Source organism: Manis pentadactyla, chromosome 3 (genome assembly GCF_030020395.1).
Source record: "Manis pentadactyla isolate mManPen7 chromosome 3, mManPen7.hap1, whole genome shotgun sequence".
In the NCBI taxonomy this organism is placed as follows: domain Eukaryota; kingdom Metazoa; phylum Chordata; class Mammalia; order Pholidota; family Manidae; genus Manis; species Manis pentadactyla.
The window spans coordinates 94,328,078-94,347,735 of record NC_080021.1 but is presented as its reverse complement, the minus strand read 5'-3'; the positions used below and the strand labels follow the sequence as shown (position 1 = coordinate 94,347,735).

At 40.9% G+C, this 19,658-nt stretch overlaps 1 protein-coding gene across 2 annotated transcripts in view; it reads left to right on the top strand.

The window, feature by feature from the left end:
- IL15RA (interleukin 15 receptor subunit alpha) overlaps window positions 1-19,658 on the top strand; it is a 42,456-nt gene that overhangs the window by 17,909 nt on the left and 4,889 nt on the right. For both annotated transcript variants that reach the window (XR_008996336.1, XM_036908198.2), the window contains exons 2-6: window positions 6,967-7,161; window positions 8,931-9,023; window positions 11,229-11,423; window positions 12,030-12,062; window positions 18,108-18,183. Coding sequence is in view for 1 of the 2 variants with exons in the window: in XM_036908198.2 (XP_036764093.1) it covers window positions 6,967-7,161; window positions 8,931-9,023; window positions 11,229-11,423; window positions 12,030-12,062; window positions 18,108-18,183 (592 nt within the window). In the remaining variant the exon portion in view is untranslated. The remainder of the gene's footprint in view (window positions 1-6,966; window positions 7,162-8,930; window positions 9,024-11,228; window positions 11,424-12,029; window positions 12,063-18,107; window positions 18,184-19,658) is intronic.

Sequence of the window (19,658 nt, the reverse complement as noted above, 5' to 3'; positions counted from 1 at the left end):
GTAAGTTGGAGATACTATGTCTCTCCTAATGCCTAAGTATTTCACTATTTATTTGCTAAGAACACCTTCTCTTACATGCCTTCCTAAAAAATAACACTCACACAGAAGCATAAAACAATGATCAAAATCAGAAAATTTAACCTTGATGCAGTATTATCTAATACTCAGTACATATTCAAATTCTGTTATCTGTCCCACACATTCACATGTACAGATGTGCACACACATGCATGATGATTCTGTACTAATACCTCTAGCCCTGACTCTGAACACTGTAGGGTTCTCTAGTCATCTCCTCCCCCTTTCCAGAGTTGTAACTGCTTCCCCAACAGTGAGAAACCTTCACTGGGTTTCTCATTGATGATGACTGGTTCCTACAAATTATCACGAAGAAAAACGGCAATGACAGGGTCTTTAGACTTTGCCTTCAGATTTAATAGCAGATACGGGGCTTTGGATGAAAATCTATAGAACTATGAGCAAGCCCACTTTGCTTTTCCTTTTAAAACACTGGTTCTCAACTGTGTACATAGCACATTTCCTGTAGATCCTTTCCTCTTTGGTATGTATAATTCACTGTCACTCTCACTAAATATATTTGACAGAAAGGATGCCAAACTGGCTGGGGTACTGCCTGCTGTGAATCTAGGGTAAAGGGTGTAAGTCAAGCCACCACCAACAAACACTGCCTATTTATGGAAACCTGCAAGAACTTTGAGTTCTTATGCAAGTGATAAATGTAGGTACTTACATGCGCAATAACCTGTCCCACCCACATAGCAGTCAGCTCTGAAGGATGACCAATGAGTCACGTGGTTGCACTGATTCCCTTCTGCTATTGCAGTGACTCCTTATAACGCTTGCTGACATTTTGCCTTGCTTTTTTAAATACCCTCTAGTGATAGATCACAAATTTATTTCAAATTGGGCCACAAACACTAAAAGTTGAAAACTAGTGTTATAAATGGAAACTATTTCAAGACTTAGAAGATGTAGAGCCATTTGCTGACAAAAATCCCAAATCTGAAAAAAAAACCCCACAGAAACAGCAAACAGTGAAAGAGAGTAGTAGAGGGAAGATCAATAGATTAAGAACATCTTTTGGAATTAAAACTGAGCTTGAGGACTACCCAGCAAATAAAAATGTTTTGAAAGGGGTTCAGATAAAGTACAACCCAAAGAGCAGATGGGATGGAGAAGGAGGTGGATTTCTCTCTTCTGTTCACTTTGTCCGTAGCAATTAGCATGAAAGTAATTATTTTTTAAAAACTGCTAAATTAAATAACGATTATCTTATGATCACAGTGAAAAGGAAATGAAAATGTTCACATCCACTACAGATGCCACATAATTGAAAAGTGAACATTGAGACTACCAGCATAGAGTGACAGAGGACAAAAAAGGTGTATGTGACATTGTACAAAATCTAGTATTAGATGCCAATGGAATTTTAAGAGTTAGTGGTTGGATTAAGAACAAAATCAAATAATCTTTTTTTCTCTCTGTAGACTAGGAAGACCAAGGCAAAGCCTGGAGGAACTGCCCCTTAGGCTGTCACAGCTCAGGTGGGCTCATGTATGATGCAACAGAGCCTGAAGGGGGGACTTCCTGAAGCAGGAGGGGAGAGGCTAATGGATGACCCACCGGTGGCCTGGCCTGTCTGCAGGCTGCCAGGCACTTTCCAGTAGGTTGTTCTGACCACATTCTGAATTCAGAGATGGCTCCCTCCAATCCTGATCTCTAGAGAGGCCCACCTGGCCAGTGTATTGTGGCATTTGGGGTTTGGGTGGTGAGTAAGTGTTCTGGTGAACCTAACCCAGCAGCTGGGGAGTGTGGAAATCCAGGGACTGCTCTCTGGAGGAAAAGATGGGCAAGACCTGGGCAGGATCCAGCTCTCATCCAGAAAGCTAGGGTTTATAGGCAGAGGCAGGCCAACCCATAGGGAAGGAGACAAGAAGGAAGGAGAAAGCTGCCATTGGGGGTCCACGTCTAGTCAGAGCTGACCGAGATCTTGCTCAGCAAAAAGAAGTTTCAGACCACTGGAAAGCAGGCACAGATACTATTTGGGTAAATTAAACAAGATTAGCTTGTTTGAAGGAAAACAGAAGGAAATCAGCACCCCCAGAAGACCCAGGTAACTAAAGATCAAAGACATTTACCAGGTGGATGGAGATTCATTTTCCAGAATACAGAATCCTCACCACAATGTACAGAGCTATAGAAGATGCAGAAGATTCACATTTGCCAGAGTGTGTGCCTCTCCAGGCCTGGCGCCAAGTCTAATGTGGGTCATGACCAAGATCACCTCATCCATTTGAGAGTTAGGCCATTCTCAGTACTATTAGAAGGCTAAATCATTAGATATTCAGACTAGAACTACCTAATCCTGGCACATTGCTACACTCAGATAGAATGGATGACTTCACTAGGTGCTATGCTGACAGCATTTGACTGGTGATGGGGCTTCTCCTTCAGATCTACCGAACAGCTCTTTACAGAGAGGAGACACAGAAATGAGATGAATGTACGTGATCCAGCAAGCCCCATTATGTTGGTTTTAGCCAATAAGTTTCATACCAAAGAAAATCTAAATCTTGCTCAAATATTTCAACTAATTAGGAGGGGGGTAATTTTTAACACTGTACAGGTTAAAGAAAACTAATCATTCCAGCTCTGGCTCTTACCTTCTTTTGTTAACATTCTTTTGATAAGACACATCTTAGTTTTCACTCCACATGCACTTTTGTCCCATCCACAGTCTTCTGTGAGTGACATGTTGGTTGGCCCCCAAAAGGATGTCCAGAATCCTTCCAGATGGCCTTGCAAGCCTTCTTGACTTTGGTTTTACCCCAAGCTGAGACTTGCTCAGAGAAAGGCAAAAATTCCTAATTCTAAGATACCCAGCATTTCTCACATTCATTTAGTGGAAGAACTATTACTGTAAATGCACTGAACACCCACACTTGGCATGATTTATCTCTCTCTTGCCCTAGGCTCAACCCAGCTTTCTAAGTCCCTGCGATAGGTACTTTAAAATCTTTCACCCCCAATTTCTGTTATGAAGTATTCCATCTATTTAAAACAGTGTATAACAAACAAGAATACCCAATATTCTGCCAGTCCTCATCAGTGTGGCCTTTCATCTGTGGCCAGTGGTCACCCCACCTGGTCCTGGCTAATACCAGCACCAATTTTGATTGGTTAACATCTAAGAGGTACTGGCTGTTGAATATATTTTCACCCTAGCATATATGTATATGAAAAGGAATAATGAACACCCAGGTACATAGAGCTGATGAAACAGAGCATTCCAAAGTCTTTCAAAGCATATTTAACAGTAAAAATTTGTAACAGGTAAAATTTTGGCACCGCTAAACGTTTAGGGAGTTTGAAAAGAAATTTAAAAAAGAAAAGGAAAGAAAAATTCAGTGAGAAGTCTCTCCCATCATTTCTCTCAGCGGCCTCACCTACAGCATTAAGACTTTCTTGTATATCCTCTCAGCGACTTTATGTACAGACAAAAAATTGTGTATAGGCATTGTTTCTTCTTTCTTTCACCATAACACATAACACGCAGTGTTCTGTTCCTTTTCTTCCTAACCTAACAGTGTAACTTGGAGATCTTCCTACCTGGGTGAATAAGGAGGTTTCTTGAATAAGAAAAATAAAAAAGAATTAAGAGCTTTTATTGTCTGTTGAAAAGGGCTGGGTGGTACTTCTTCACTGAGCAGCTGTACTGTAATTTATTGAGTTTCCAGCTGGAAACATACAAGATAATTTACAGGTACTCACTACTGCGATCAGTTAACTTTGTACATCCTCACTTCATAAATACACCAGTATATCTGTCTCTAAGGTACATTCTTAGAAGGAAAATTGCTGGGTTAAAGGGTATGTGCATAAGGGTTGTAATGTTTCACAGGTATGCAGGTGTATCTGTAGGATAATTCCTAAAAGCAGAATTGTCCAGTGGAAAAGCATGTGTGTTTAGATTGCAAATATGCCCTCACTAGGGTCCGTATGAGCAATATGAAAGCAATTGCATATTAATCAACTTTGGACTCTTTTCCAGTTTGGACACTGAAAGTGCCATCCTATGTAGTTTATTTTACATTTCCTTCATTATGAATAAGGCTGAGTGTCTTTTTATATATTTGAAAGCCATTTGTATTTTCTTTCCTGTTAAATGCCTATTTATGTATTTTTCCTGATTTTCATGGGATTGGTGGTCTTTTTTATTGATTTTCAGGGGCACTTAGCATATGAGAGAAATTAGCCCTATGTGATAAGAGATGCAATTTTTTCCCCCATTTTGTTATTTACCTTTTGACTTACACTGGGTTTTGCCATGTGGAAATGTGTTTATTTTTATATGGGCTGTATTACCTTTGTCACCCTCAGTTACTGAGGACTGCATCAATTCTGAGCTGACTCACGGGCAACTGGTCTTAGTAACAAGGGAGATGGTTTGTATAAAGGCTGCATAAAGCAGGGGTTGCACACGTTTGCTGGAAAAGGGCCAATGCGTAAATAATTTAGACTCTGTGGGCCATCTGGTCTCTGTTGCCGCAACTCAACACTGCTGCTGTAGTGTGAAAGCAGCTATCAGCAGTGTGTAAATGAACCAAGTAAGGCTGTTTTCCAGTAAAACCTTAATGAAAGTAGATGGCAGGCTGGATTTGGCCCATGGGCTATAGCTTGCTGACCCCTGGCTCAGACACTATTAGGGGACCTTCCTATTCTGGTCTGTGATTCTGACTGCCACCATATTCAGGCTCTCCCACAGTCTACCCTCCATGGCAGAAAGATTACTTCATTTCTTTCAAATCCAAATCTCATCTGCTGGTGTCCCAGATGCTCAGCAGAGACTTATTCAGGTTTCCTGGCCTGGAACTAAAAAGTCAGTTCCCCAGGCAGCTGTAAGCAGCCCACAGACTTCTCTGCTTTACAGCTGACTCAGTAACCTTGGTGGCTGCCCATTGCCAGCACCTCAGCCAATGAACCACTCAGCACATACACACACTTAACTAATGGTGGGAGGGCAATACTTTCTCAACATGTCCTTGCAAGCTCCAGGGCAATGGAAAATGCAGCAGAGGAATTTCCCTTCCTGGGACTTTCCCTCTGATGCTGCCCACTCTCAGCTGCCTCTACTGCCCCAGGCAGGGCTCTGCCTCAGAAGCCAGTTCTTGCTCTTCTCTGCACACAAGAAAACCTCATAATGTACTAAATTATAGGAAAACGGGTATAAAAATCATACAGTTGTTTCAAGTGGCTGAAGAAAATCTTGCTTTTTAATTTTAGCTGTAACAGACTCTGGAATTGAACGGGACCTCATCTAGATCAAGAACACTGGTTTGGAGGAAAAGCAGGAGAGCAATATACTGGCTGGGTCCTCACCTTTTAAGAATTAAAGACCCTTTCTGCGTTTTTTTCATGGAGCCCCAACCTACAAAACTGGTGCCAAGGAGGACATTATTTTAACTATTATCAAGGCCTTATAAATAGATTCTTTCCTGGGATCCACAACATTAAGCACAAACCAATTTCATTCATTTTGCTTAGTGGAAAAAATAATTGATTTTTCTTTTTTGCTAGTTTTGTTGTTACATAATGTGGAAAAGAAGTCTGAAGTATTCCTGTGACTCATTAAAGTCAACTTGTCTTTAACATTTATGTTACATGCCTATATATATGCTTTTCCAAGGATGCAGACAGAGTTATCAAGAGGCAATAAACAATTAACAACAAAAAGTCATTGATAAATATGGCGTCCCTAAAATGGCCAATACACTTAGCAACTATTTGCAATACTAACTTGCAACACTTGTCATTTCGACAGAACAGAGTTAGAACCCCACTGCCAGGATTTTAGCTGAAGTTTTAGAGTCTGAGTCCAATTCCAGCTATCACAAAAGTAGAGCCATCTGGGCAATCCTCTGGCTTCTTCCAAAAAAAGTGAGATTAACCAGACAAGATGGTTACACATATAGAAATGAAATATATGGAACTCACTTAGGTAAGATCTGACTTAGCCTGTTGTTAAGGAAATTTTCACCTATCACTCCTTGAACAAGCATTTCTTGAGCACGTACTCTTGCCACATTTTGTACCGGCTTGGGAATATGGTGCTGGGCACACAGACCTGGCCCCTACCCCTATCGCTCATAGTGCAGATGGTGAGATGTACTGTCCTTCCATCCTGTCAGTATCTTAGATACAACCGTGAAAGTGCCCATGTGGGGAGAGAAATACACAACTATGGGACCTGCTGGCTGGAGGGTGAAGGCTTCCAGAGGAAGTGATGTTGTAGTAAGCTAGGAAGAAGGGCAGGTGATGGCCAGCCAAAGTGGGGCAGGGGGTAGGCATGGTGACTGGCATGGGTGTGGGGGCAAGCAAAGGCAAGCATGGCCAGCAGGAAGAGTATCTAGAGAGGCAGGCAGGGCCAGGTCTGGCCAAGTCTTGAAGACTTCTTATGGGCTTTTGTTTTTACTCTGAGAGCAGCAGGTAGCCAGGAAAGAGTGAAGTCATCAAAGGTGCATTTTTAAAGATGACTGTGGCTGTCTTGTGGTAATGGGCTAAAGGCTTGCAGGAAGACCAATTTGGAGGCTATTGCTGCTGTTCAGGCAAGAGAGCTCAGAGGCTTGGTCTAGGGGTGGGTATAGAATGGGCGGAGAGAGATGGATAGTTCTGCAAGATACTGATGTTTGAGACCAATGGGAAGTGTGGGGGAAGCAGATGACTCCCCAGGTTCCAGCTCTACTGAGGGTCAGAAGTTTTCTGGACAACAGGAACCATTACTGAACATTGTCCCTGTGCATGGCATCTGGGGTGTATCCTAACAGGTCCCTTAGAATAAGCCAGACCCTGGCTTTAGAGTTATTGACTATGACTCAAGCATTCCCTGGAGAGTGCTCCTGAAAAAGCTGAAACTTGTGCATCTCCCCCTTATCTGCACTTCTGCAGGCATCATGTGCCCTACTCCCACGTCTGTAGAACACGCAAACATCCGGATTAAGAGTTACAACCTGAGCTCCAGGGAGCGGTACATTTGTAACTCAGGTTTCAAGCGTAAAGCCGGGACGTCCAGCCTGATCGAGTGTGTGTTTAACGAGACCACGAACGTTGCCCACTGGACAATTCCCAATCTCAAGTGCATAAGTAAGTAGCCATCCTGCTCTGTCTCTCCAGCCCCTTTGCGAAGGCCATTCAGAGAGCAGAACTGCAGTGTGGGAAGCTGAATGGGCCCATCTTAGGGCCCAAGAGATTTGTGTTGAGGTCAGAGGCTAAATAAATCAGTGAGCCTCTAAACACCTTAGGGAGGTAGAAATACATGGGACTTGGGGGGTCACACAATTCTGGGTTCAATTGGCTTCACCACTTACCATCTGTGAGACCTTGAGCAGAGCCTTAACATTTTGAAACCCTAAATTCCTCATCTACGGAATGGACCTGATGTCAACACTGTGGTTTGTAAGAGGATTATGTGAACCCTGTTAGATATTAACAGTTACTGCCATGAATGCTTTAAGATTATGGTAGCAAGAATTTGGCTAGACGAGGGGATGTGCTCACAGCATGCTGCTTCCCAGAGTGCTTTCCTGATTTCTCCCTAGAAGACAGCCTGCAGGGAAATTGCTGTTCTTCTCCATCAGTTCCACCCAGAACAGGGAGACCCATGGAGCAGACATTCCGTTAGCTTGGTCACCCATGACTAATGTCCAGCCAGTGCCCCAGAGCAAGTGTGAGGGAAGGTTGCCAGAATCAAATTTTTGTTAACCACCCATAACTGGATAACCATGCGAAGTAGCCAATCTTGGAGTGAAGGCCAACAGTGTCCTTTTAAGCCCCTTACTTCAGAAAAATAAAGATTAATCCAAGGTCTTCCAAGAGAATTCTGATTTTAGAAACATTTCTTGCATATTTGGTGCATGTCCAACTGTAAACTAGATACTTTCTCACATAAATTTGTGAAAATTCTCAACTCCTCTCTGGGGGAAGTGGACAAAAGGGATTGTTCTACAGTAAACTCATTCTGCTGTAGGATTCCTTGAGGAACCAGACCTGCCCATTGAACATGTAGTGTTCAGATCACCGTGGGCCCCTTCTCTCTCCCTGTGGGACCGTCCACAGAGACAACACAGGCAGGGCAAGGAAGCCTTTTATTTGTTGCACAGGAATTGCTTGGCTGGTGAACAGGCCCCATGGCATCAGGCATCACTGAAGTGATGAGCAGGGTGAGAATGGGCATGACAATAACACTATGGCGACAACGCCGGCTCTGCCCAGTCCAGGGAACCATGGAACCCATGATTCAGGGGGCAAAAATAAGGGCTTTTTTTGGGGGGGGTTAGTAGAGAAAGTTCTGATTTCTTTGGGTGAATGAATCCTGGATGGAGAAGAGGTGTGGGTTCTGAACAGGGTAGTGGGGGGTGGGGAGAAGGGAAAGTACACCTTCATACTTTCAGAAGTGAAAGCCAGGAGGAATCTTTAGTTTGCATCTAGCCCAAAGGCTCCCCACCTTTTACCACTAACAACTCCCTTCCTCATTTTTCCCAACTTTTTGTGCTTGGAATGATTATTTCTCTGCCAAAAAAATCTGAATCTACTCATTGTTTATTTTCCCATGCAAAGCCAGCACTTTAAACTGAGCTGATATCATTGCTATCATTACAGCCAAAAACTAAAGACATTTGACACTTAACCTGTGCAGTATTTTTGAAAGGTCAAAAGTAGTTTGCAATCTGTTTGCATTTGCATGGAACAGCAGAGTGGGAAACACTGTTACGGATTTCTTGTGCTCCATGATCTATCCTAGGAAGTCAGATATGTCCACTTAAATTCAAACATTTACTCTTTATTTATATCCAGTTCTGAAGCCAGGTTCCACCCTCAGGATCATAAATGCCATGTGGTTATCCTCTCTCTAGGAGACCCCTCCCTGACTCACCAAAGGCCACCCTCCACGGTAGTGCCGGCAAGGGTGACCCCAGAGCCAGAGAGCCCCTCCCCTACTGGAAAAGGTAGGCATGTGGGAAACTCTGTGAGGGCTCCCATTCCTGCTAGTTCTCAGGGCCCCCCAAATTCCTCAGATTCATGGGCCACTGCTGGAGTGTTACTACAAACTTATATAACAATGCACTTTTTGTTGAAGAATAGCAATTTGTATTAGCTTAATTCTCTCTTTTAAATCAGAGTTGCTTGATATCCATGTTTCATTTGTGCATAATTAATAATGGTCCAAAATCCACACTTAAAATGCCAGATCAAATTTAGGTGTAGACACATTCTCCTCAAGAACTCTGGACGGTGCGAGGTCTTGCCTGCCTTCCATGTCAGCCACCTTGGTTTCACGGATGCCGGCAGAAAACATGACCCTCCTGGCTCAGAGACGAAAGATTGTCTTACATAGCACAGCAGGCAGCTGGGGCATTGGCATGTTGGCATCAAGTCCCTCATCCCCAGGTCCCACGGGTAGGCCTAAACAGGGGCCTGGACATATAGCAGACTGCACCATGGCACTCAAGTCTTTTGCAAGTGGCTGAATGTGTCTCTGCTCTTAGCTCCAGTGGGAGGCACTATCTCCATCTTCCAGGGCTGTGTACACATCCTTGAAGAGAAAGTCCTGAGAAAGGGCTGTCAATGCCTCTGCGGGCAAGACATGCAGAACTTCTCCCAACAATCCTAACCAATCACTGCAGGACAGAGGCACTGCACAAAGCTGCCAATGTTCTGTATTCTATTGAGTCTTCGGTAATCTTCTATCCCAATTTCCACAGCACTGTCCTGATGTTAAGAAAATTTGAAATCTAAGATGCTAAATACCTAGGGTCATGTGCCCTGTATCCTATCATACCCTTAGTTTACACTTAGCTCATGAATTTTTGTGGATTTTCCTGCCTCTCAAAAGACACGGTCTTCCTTGCAGGCCTGTTGCTGACTGCACTGCCCAGATCCTTCCGGGGAGTGCTGGTTCTTAACCTTGGGTGCACACTGAGATCATCTTGGAACGCTGCTTGGTGTGGGGAGCAGTCTGGGAATTAGGGCTCTAGGAGCTCCCTAGGTGACTCTTAGGTAGCTGAGGCTGAGAATCACTGCTGAAGGGAGGGTGGAGAGGCCAGAGAGAAGTTTCTCCCTGGTTTGTTGAGGAAGATGTTGAGGTGCTGGCTAGTTAAGTTTGGGGTAATTCCATAGCTCCTTTGATCTGAGTCACACCTCATTCACCAGTGGTTGAGATAATCAAATGGCCTCTCCTGGCCTTGCCTTCGTGTGCCACACACGTGGCCAGATGAAACTGTGCAGTCGAAGTCTCAGACGTGAGAGCATATCTCTGATGTGGGGTGAAGTGGCCATGGGCTCATGGATGCTCTATCTGCAGAGCACCTGGAGCTGGCAGCCTGGGAAGTATGAGGTTCGTGGGAGGTACTGACAAAGATTAGAGAGCACAGGGACTTCTCACAGCAACTGGCTGGAAGAGAGGGAAAGCAGCCCCAAACACAGTGGCCCGATCGCCGAAGCTGCTGGGAGCACAGCGCTGTTTTGCTTACCCCTTTGCTCCAGGGCAGCAGCTCCCAAGTACCCAAGTACTTTATCACAATGGGGACCTATTTTTCATGGAGAGAATAGTGAAGTTACGCCCCCACATCTTACAGTTTGAGGGCCATTTGCCAGTTAGAACAGGGACGATATTGACCTAAACACAGGCAGGCCACCCCTGCTGAGGCTAGGGCAAAACCAGGATACATTCCTCAAATATGTTCTCTAAAGTTCAGACATGCTGAATCTCAGGCTTCCCCCTATTTCAAAAGTTTTGTGCAAACATTTAAGAAATAAATTAAAATCCACACCCCAGATGTCTTTGGCAAATATAGTTCCACTTCTTTTTTTTGAGATGAGTCTTCACAGTGTCCTAAGTGCCTTCTCTAGTAAATAAGCCTGGATCTACTCAAATGTTTGGGGTCTTTAACTTATGTACACCATAATGACTAACTATAAATCCTCTAGTTTTTCCAAAAGTCCCATGGCCATTCCAGATGGATGAATAAATGTTGCCCACTGAAGGGATCTTCCCAAAGAACCATGGAGCAGTGTGATTTGGGGGGGCTCGCCTTGGGGAGGGCTCGCCCCAGCAGGGCTCACTAGAGCAGGGAGCCAGTCCATTCCCCTGGAGCTGAGCAAAGACATGATTCTAAACATTTATGTTCTCTATGTCTTGCACTTCCCTACAGAGCCTGATTTTACCTCCAAGTCAGACACCACAATGGCCACAAAGCCAACTATTGTACCAGGCTCCAGGCTGATGCCATCAAAACCTCCTTCTGCAGGAACCATGGAGGTAGTCAGTAATGAGCCCTCCCAAGTACCACCTCAGACAACAGCAAAGATCTTGGAACACACTCCCTCCACCTCGCAGGAGATGCCAGGTTAGCACTGGCTTTGCATACATTAGGGGAGGTCAGGTTAACACCAGCTTTGCATACTTTAGGGGAGGTCAGCTTCCACATGCTGTTTCTGAGATGTGGGTGGAGATCTCCAGCAAGGCAACTGCCTAGCATTATACCATCCAATCCAAAGGCAAGGCAACTCAGCCACCTTCTGCCTTCTGCTCTCTGCCACAGCCTCCTCGCTCTGTTTCTTATTTTCTGTGCTCTGCCTTGGCTCAGTCCAACTGGGAGAGAAAATCCCTCCTCCCAGATGTGACAAGGCTCACCACAGTAACCTGCATGGCAGAGGTTTTGCCATAAATCTGATTATCTGTCTCCTCCCAATATGGGAGGATGGAGGAAGCTTTCTGCAATCTAGAGAAGCTCTCGGTATTCTGCATCTTCTGTAAGGGCGTATCTGATTCTTAAGCATGGCCCAGCATTGAAATGAATTACCTGGTTCTTTGCTAAAGGGAGTTTGGTTTTGCCAGTGAATATCTCAAGGCTTTAACATGGGAGCCAAAATGCGCAGAATTTCTCCGCTCAATGAAAAACAGGTGCCTTTAGGACTACAGCAATAACTGAGCTGCAATCTCTTCTTGGCAGGTACATATGCATTCAATTCCAGAGCTGTGACTGGTAAGTACTTTTCTTTGTCCCAGTGGTGTTTATGCTAAGGGGACCCTCATAAGTCCCAGGATATGACACAGTTCTGACTTATGCCTGCTGTCCCAGCATGGTCATTAACAGTGACCCCTTTCAGTCTCAAAGTGTCTCCGTGTAGATAATGAGTTCATGACCACCCTACTTAGGGAATTCTAACATAACTATCTTAATATTGGTAGTTGCTCACTGTCAGGCTACTGATGGCAAAACCAGAGAGTTGATGCATCACAGAAAGGACCTCCTTGCCCAGCTCTTCAATTACTAGGCAGGGCTGGACTTTTGTCCAGGACTTACTACACCACAGTGAGTGCTATTAAATGACCACTGTCTTTAAAATGCTGCTGCTATGCCATGAGTTGCATCTGTGTTCCACAGGGTGTTAGCCCTGCACTGTTCACAGAGACTGCAGGGCTTCAACATTTTTGTTTAGGAAGTGTAATCCATCATTTAATTGTCTTAAATATCTATGGGCTCACTTGGCAGTTCTTTTAATCAATAACTTTATTCAATTAATCCAGTATCTGGTCTTATCCTTGACTAGGCTCTTCTTGAAGACTCCTGATTATCAAATGAAAGGCTCTAAAATATTACCTACAACAGTGTTTACACTGCCAGATCCATACTAGTACACTAGGAGTGAAGAGCTCATTTTTCAGACTGTATTACACCACTCTCTTTCATACTTGAAATAATTTGCTGCAGTCTATACTCAGCTTTTGACAGGAGCTGCCTCTGTATCTTATCATTCACCTATCCATTCAATATTAAGTGAGTCCTTACCGTGGGCCAGGTATGGTCCTAAGCTGTAATGGAATGCAGATTTCTCATTAAAAAGCAAATGGCATTTTAATTGTACTTCACCTTATGGAATGCTGAGGTTTTTATCCAATTAATTGATTGACTGAGTGCCTACTATAAACCTGAACCTTCCTGTGTGCTTAGAACAGTAAAAGAAAGAAACCAGTGCCCGGGAACAAAGAATTGATCGTTTTTAAATCTGCCTTCATCAGATGCAGGCACACAGCACTCTGGTCATGGCAACATTAGAAACACAAGGCCCTGGCTGGCCCAGCTTGCTGGTACTGCTGAGCAGGGGCATTCTCTGTATATTTATAGAAGACATCTCATCCATTGAATAGTGGTCTCAGCCACCTTCTCCGCCCTAGAACCCAACAGGCACTGTGGGTCAAGTAGAGGCGGGTGCTCCTGGCCTTCTGTGCAATGATCCACTTATTCTCCTCTCTGTCCTGGACTCCATTCTTCTCCTCTCTTCTCCTCTCCTCTCCTCTCCCCTCCCCTCTCATCTTCTATCTCACCAAATATCTTTCTCTTCCTTGTCCTCTAATCCATCCAGCCCCTAGGAAACAAAAAAGGGTGGGGGACTTGCAGGTGATAGCTCATCCATTGCTTTAACGAATGTGCTTTCAATTTCTTTTCTGCCTGGATATAACTGAGGGAGAGGCCAAGGGGCTGCACTGAAGTCACTGCATTCAAATTACTTTGCTGCATCACTGGCTTGGGGAGCCCTCTTCTCACTTGAGTTGGAGTCTGGGGTTTTTACTCTTCATTAAAAAGAAACATTAGGAAGAATTGTGAAAGTAGAACTATAGTTTACATCAACTTGCCTTTTCCCATAAATCTCCCCATGAAAGGAAAATCTATGCCAAGCTGATTAGTCAGTGTGAAGAAACAGTTTACCACAGGCTACAACATCTCCACTAAATACTTTTTAGTCATAGTGATGATTAATCTGAAGTCATAAAACTTAAAACATCTTTCACTCATCCCCAGGTTTTCTGTTACTTCTTTTGGAACTTTCCTATGCTTATTTTTATTTGCCAAGGTGCAGGTACTTAGTTTTGTTTTTATAACTTTATTGTTTCTTATTATAGTATCATTGATAAAATATCAGGAAAAAAGTTAAAAAGAGAGAAGATTAAAAAGATTATCTACAATCCCACCATTACTTAATACTTTGGTATTATTCTGAGACTTTTGTGTGCATATAGACATATACATGGCTGACTGGAGATTAGTTTTGGTTCTTTTTTTTTTTTTTTTAGTTTTGGTTCATTTTTATCTCAACCAGGTTTCTTCACTTAACATACTACAGACACCTTCCCATGTTAATAAATATAGATTCATTTCATTACTTTTAAAAGCTGAATAACATTTCATTGTATAGGTATACTATTTTATTTAATTAATTTTCTATTTATAAAAGATTAACATTAAAAATGTTTTTAAGGTTCAATACATTATATTGGTTTCAGGTGAACTTAAGTGATTTATCAATTAGATATATATTACCAAATGCTCCCCATAAATGTAGTTACCATCAGTCACCAAAGATATTACAGTATTATGAGCTATATTCCCTATGCTGAACTTCCATTCCTGTGACTAAATTATAATTTGAGGTTTGTAACTCTTCATTTCCTTTACCAATTTCATGAGTCCGCCCCTCCCATGGTAACTAATTGTCAGTTTTCTGCATTTGAGTCTACTTTTTTGTTCATTTAGTTTTTCACATTCTACATATAAGTGAAATCATATCGTATTTCATCTTTCTCTGACTTAGCATAATACTTTCTAGGTCCATCTATGTTGTCACAAATGGCAAGATGGTCTTTTTTATGGCTGAATAATATTCCATTGTGTATATGTACCACCTGTTCATCCATTCATTTATTGATGGACACTTTGGCTGCTTCCTTATCTTGGCTATTCTGAATAATGCAGCAATAAACATAAGGGTGCATATATCTTTTCAAGTTACCGATTTTGTCTTTTTTGGGGTAGATTCACAAAAGTGGAATTTCTGGGTCGTATGGTATTTCTATTTTTAGATTTTTAAGAAACCTCCATACTCCCATACTGGCTGTACCAATTTGCAATCCCACCAGCAGTGTACAAGGGTACTCTTTACTCCACATCCTCACCAACACTTGTCTTTTTGATACCAGCCATTCTTGACTGGTGTGAGGTGGTGACTGGTGATGTTAAGCATCTTTTAATATGCCTATTGGCCTTTTTTATGTCTTCTCTGGAAAAATGTCTATTCAGTTCCCCTACCTGTTTTTAATTGGATTATGTTTTTTTTTTTGGTGTTCAATTATATAAGTTCTTTATATGCTATGGATATCAACCCCTTATTGGATATATCATTTGCAAATATATTCTCCCATTCAGTAGGTTGCCTTTTTTTGTTTTATTGATGGCTTCCTTCACTACAGCTTTTTATTTTGATGTAGTGCCACTTGTTTATTTTTGCCTTTATTACTTTTTCCTGGGGAGACATACTCAGAAAAAACTTTCTAATGTTGATATTCAAGAGTTTATTGCCTGCGTTTTCTTTTAGTAGTTTTATGGCTTCATGTCTTATATTAAGTCTTTAATCCACTTGAATTTGTGTGACTAGTGAAAGCAATGATCCAGTTTCATTCTTTTGTAGGTAGCTGTCCAGTTTTCCCAACACCATTTATTGAAGAGACTATCTTTTCCCCACTGTAAATTCTTGCTTCCTTTGCCATATATTATTAATAGACCATTTAGGCATGGGTTTATTTGCTGGGCTATTCTGTTCCATTTTCCTATGAATCTGTTCTTGTGCCATTACCATACTGTTTTGATTACTGTAGCTTTGTAGCAGTTTAATATCAGGGAGAATGTTACCTCAAGCTTTGTTCTTTTTCTCAAGATCTCTTTGGTTATTTGGGGTCTTTTGTGGTTCCATACAAATTTTAGGATTATTTGCTCTAGTTCAGTAAAAAAATGCCATTGGTATTTTGATAGGGATTGCACTGAATCTGTAGATTGCTTTGGGAAGTAAAGCAATTTAAAAAATATTAATTCTTCCTATCCATTAGCATGGAATAGCTTTCCATTTATTTATGTTGTCTTCAGTTTCATCAGTTTTGGTTTTTAGTTTTCAGAGTACAAGTCTTTCACCTCCTTGGTTGAACTTACTCTTAGGCATTTTATTCTTTTTGATGCAATCATAAATGAGATTGCTTTCTTAATTTCTCTTTCTGCTAGTTCATATTTGTATACAGAAATGTAACTGATTCCTGTATGTTGTGTATCCTTCAATTTTACTGAGTTCACTTATTAATTCTAATAGTTTTTTGGTGGAATCTTCAGTCTTCTATATATAGTGTCATGTCATTGGCAAATAGTGAGAATTTTACTTCTTCATTACCAACTGGATACCTTTTATTTCTTTTTCTTGTCTGATTGCTGTAGCTCGGACTTCTAGAATTATGTTATGTTGAATAAAAATGGTAAGAGTAGGCATCTTTGTCTTGTTCCCAATATTAGAGGAAAAGCTTTGAGTATGATGTTAGCTGTGGGTTTACCATATACGGCCTTTATTATATTAAGATATGTGCCTTCTATACCCATTTTATTGTTTTTATCATGAATGGCTGTTGAATTTTTTCAAATGCTTTTTCAGCATCTATTGAGATGATATGGTTTTTATCCTTTTGTTAATGTGGTGTATCACACTGATCAATTTATGAATATAGAACCATCCTTGTATACTTGGGATAAATCCTCCTTGATCCTGGTGAATGATCTTTTTAGTTTTATTTTTGAATTCAGTTTGCTAGTAATTTTGTTGTGGAGTTTTACATCTATGTTCATCAGGGATATTGGTCTGTGATTTTTTTTTGTAGTGTCCTTGTCTAGGTGATGTTGGCCTCACAGAATGAACTTGGGTTTTAAATTATTTTAAATGATACTTCAATTAAAAACTACTGTACATATTTTCTCATTTCCTTAGAATAAATTCCTAGAGGTGGAATTAGAGTCAAAGAGTATGGTCTTCTCCAGAGCTTTTGTTATGTTACTCTAACACACTGCCCTTAAAAAACTGCACCACTTACACTCTTACACAGCAGAGAATCTGGGTGTTTCCCCATATCCTTATATTTAGCTATTTTTCAATAGAGCTGTATTTTAAAGGTCAAGCCATGGAAGACATGTACTGTTTGTATAGGTGCAGGTCTGGAAGGTTCAACAGTCTTGGAAACATTAGTGGCCCATGGTCCATAGTGAGACTACTGGCTCCCTAGATATTCAGGGCTGTCATCTTGCACAGGTGATTTTTGAAGGGAGATTTCACAATATTAAGATAAACTGGCCAAATCTTCTTGGATCCTATTATCAATGTAAGTGTTTTAAAACCTGTTGTGTTCACCCTGCTCTCAAGGCAAGCCCTCTTGCTTCCACATGAACGGCTTGTTCTACCTAACAAACCTCAAATTCTGTTGTGGCTGCTGGCCTTACACCCAGAAATCTACCCACCACTCCATGTTGTCCCTTTCAACTTGGTCAAAGCATGTGTTTTTCCTTTTCCTAAGCCATTACCTTATTTTCCTCTTATCTGTAACCCCTCTCTTTTAACATATCCTCTTCCTCCTTACCACTTTTCCTCTGCCATAATAAGTGCAAAACAAAAGTATGATGACAAGGAAATTGGAAGGAAAATGGCACACAGTGCCATTGTTTCTAAATCAGGATTCTGTGAAGTCTAAGAAAACGGAACATTGTGCCAAGGGACAACTGAGGACCCCTACCCTGTCTATTTCTTTGATTTTGGATTTAATGGCAGGAATTTCTTCTCCTCAAGTGCTACCCTCCTTGTCCTCATACCTCCACACCAGCTTCTGATCTCTGAGGCCTTACTTTCCCCTCTTAACTACTTCTGTTCCTGCCCCAACACTTGGGTCACTTTGATCAGGAAGGACGAGGATTAGGAGCAGGAGATGTGGGATAACATGAATGGGTATGTTTGAACTTCAGTGTTAGTGGAAAAGGAGTGCATTTTTGCCCAAATATAGAATAGACTTGTATTTCATGGACCTCAAGAAAAGTTCACAAGAGTAAGCAGGCTGGGAAGGCATTTGAATCTCTCTGTAGGAATCTAAGTTGTAAAGAATCTTCAGATTCTTAAAAAATGAATTGCTACCAGGACTTTTTGCATGTTACCAGCTTAGTTCTGTTCTTTTACAGTGGCAATCTCTATACCTACTGGTGTGCTTTGTGGAGTATGTGTTGCAATTCTTCTGGTATGTTACAAAAAATCAAGGTGAGTAACACAGGGAAATCACACTGGACAAGATTCTTGCCTCTTTCAGAGAAAGAGCTGCATCATAATGATTTTGGGCCTGTCCTCTCAAAGGAAGAATCCTTTTCTTGGCTAGAGAGGTAGGCTTTGACGCTTAGCCTTTCTATGTTGGCCACGAGGAAAGTTCAAGCTCACGGCCAATTTACAAAAATCCAATACGGAATAAAAAAATGTAACAATTAATCAATGTGTTGGATGTGTAGTTTTTATGCTATATTCATGAATATATTCTTCTTGAATGTACTCATTAAATATGGACATATCAATATGTTCATATTGGCCTTACTTTCACATTTCTAATAATTTAAATTCTATAGTTCGGCATTTATAAGATTGTTTCTGCCACTTGCTGAAATTTCGGTTTTTATTATTTTTCTAACCTTTAGGCATTTTTAAAACTCTTTGAGGCTTTAAACCTCAAATGGCATATGAACATTAATTTTGTACTTCTATTAATTAGTAGTAAGTATTTCAGCATTCCACATTGACATGGTTTTTCTGGATCCTTCCTAGCATTAAACAACGAGCAGATATATATTTGTTGAAACTATAGTTTTAGTTATTAGTCATAATCCTTTTCTAAATATTTATATCAGTATGTATATTGACATACTTGCCATGTATATCATATAAAGATTATACCACCCTTTGAGACTTATCTTTGACAAAATGAACATTCCATGATATGCTACTATAAAGGCAAAACGAAAGTAGAAGTTCATATAAATCTTCAAAACCTGCTAATACCTGCTCAACCAAAAAGAAATACCATAACCCTCATAGATATCTTAGAAATGAACAAAGGTTGGTATATTACTCAAAAACTTGTCAAAACAATCTGAAAAATGCTAAAATGTTGGCAAAATAAATGACTTTTAAAATAATTTTTGAAATATCATAACTAATTTCCACATAAAACATTGTATTTTAGAGTTACATTCTTAAGAGATAATGACTGACTACATTCATTGACTATGTTAAAGGAGAATATTACACAATATTTTAAAATAATACATTAAAAATATATTCTTAAAAAGAATTTGTAAATTTGGTATATATTGCCAATCAATATCCTAAGAGGAAAATATCAATATTTACTGACTGTATTAAGATTTACTCATAAACATACTTTTATGAAGAACTGGCAAACCTGGTAAGTGTGTCTACTTGGTCATTTGGTGAATTCATTCTTGCCATCAACCTGATCTTTTGCAAATGGGTTATTAGGTAGATTTGTCATTCATCAAATTGGCTCTGAGAAAACTATTTTCAGTAAATTGGTCTACAGTCCTGATTTATAGTTAAGCTCTCAGTCCAAGGAGGTCTAAGTGCTTTGTTTTTTACTGAATTATAATTAATATGCAATATCCTATTAGTTTCAGGTATAACCACGGTGACTTGCTATTTTTATAAATTATGAAATGTTCTGTAAGTCC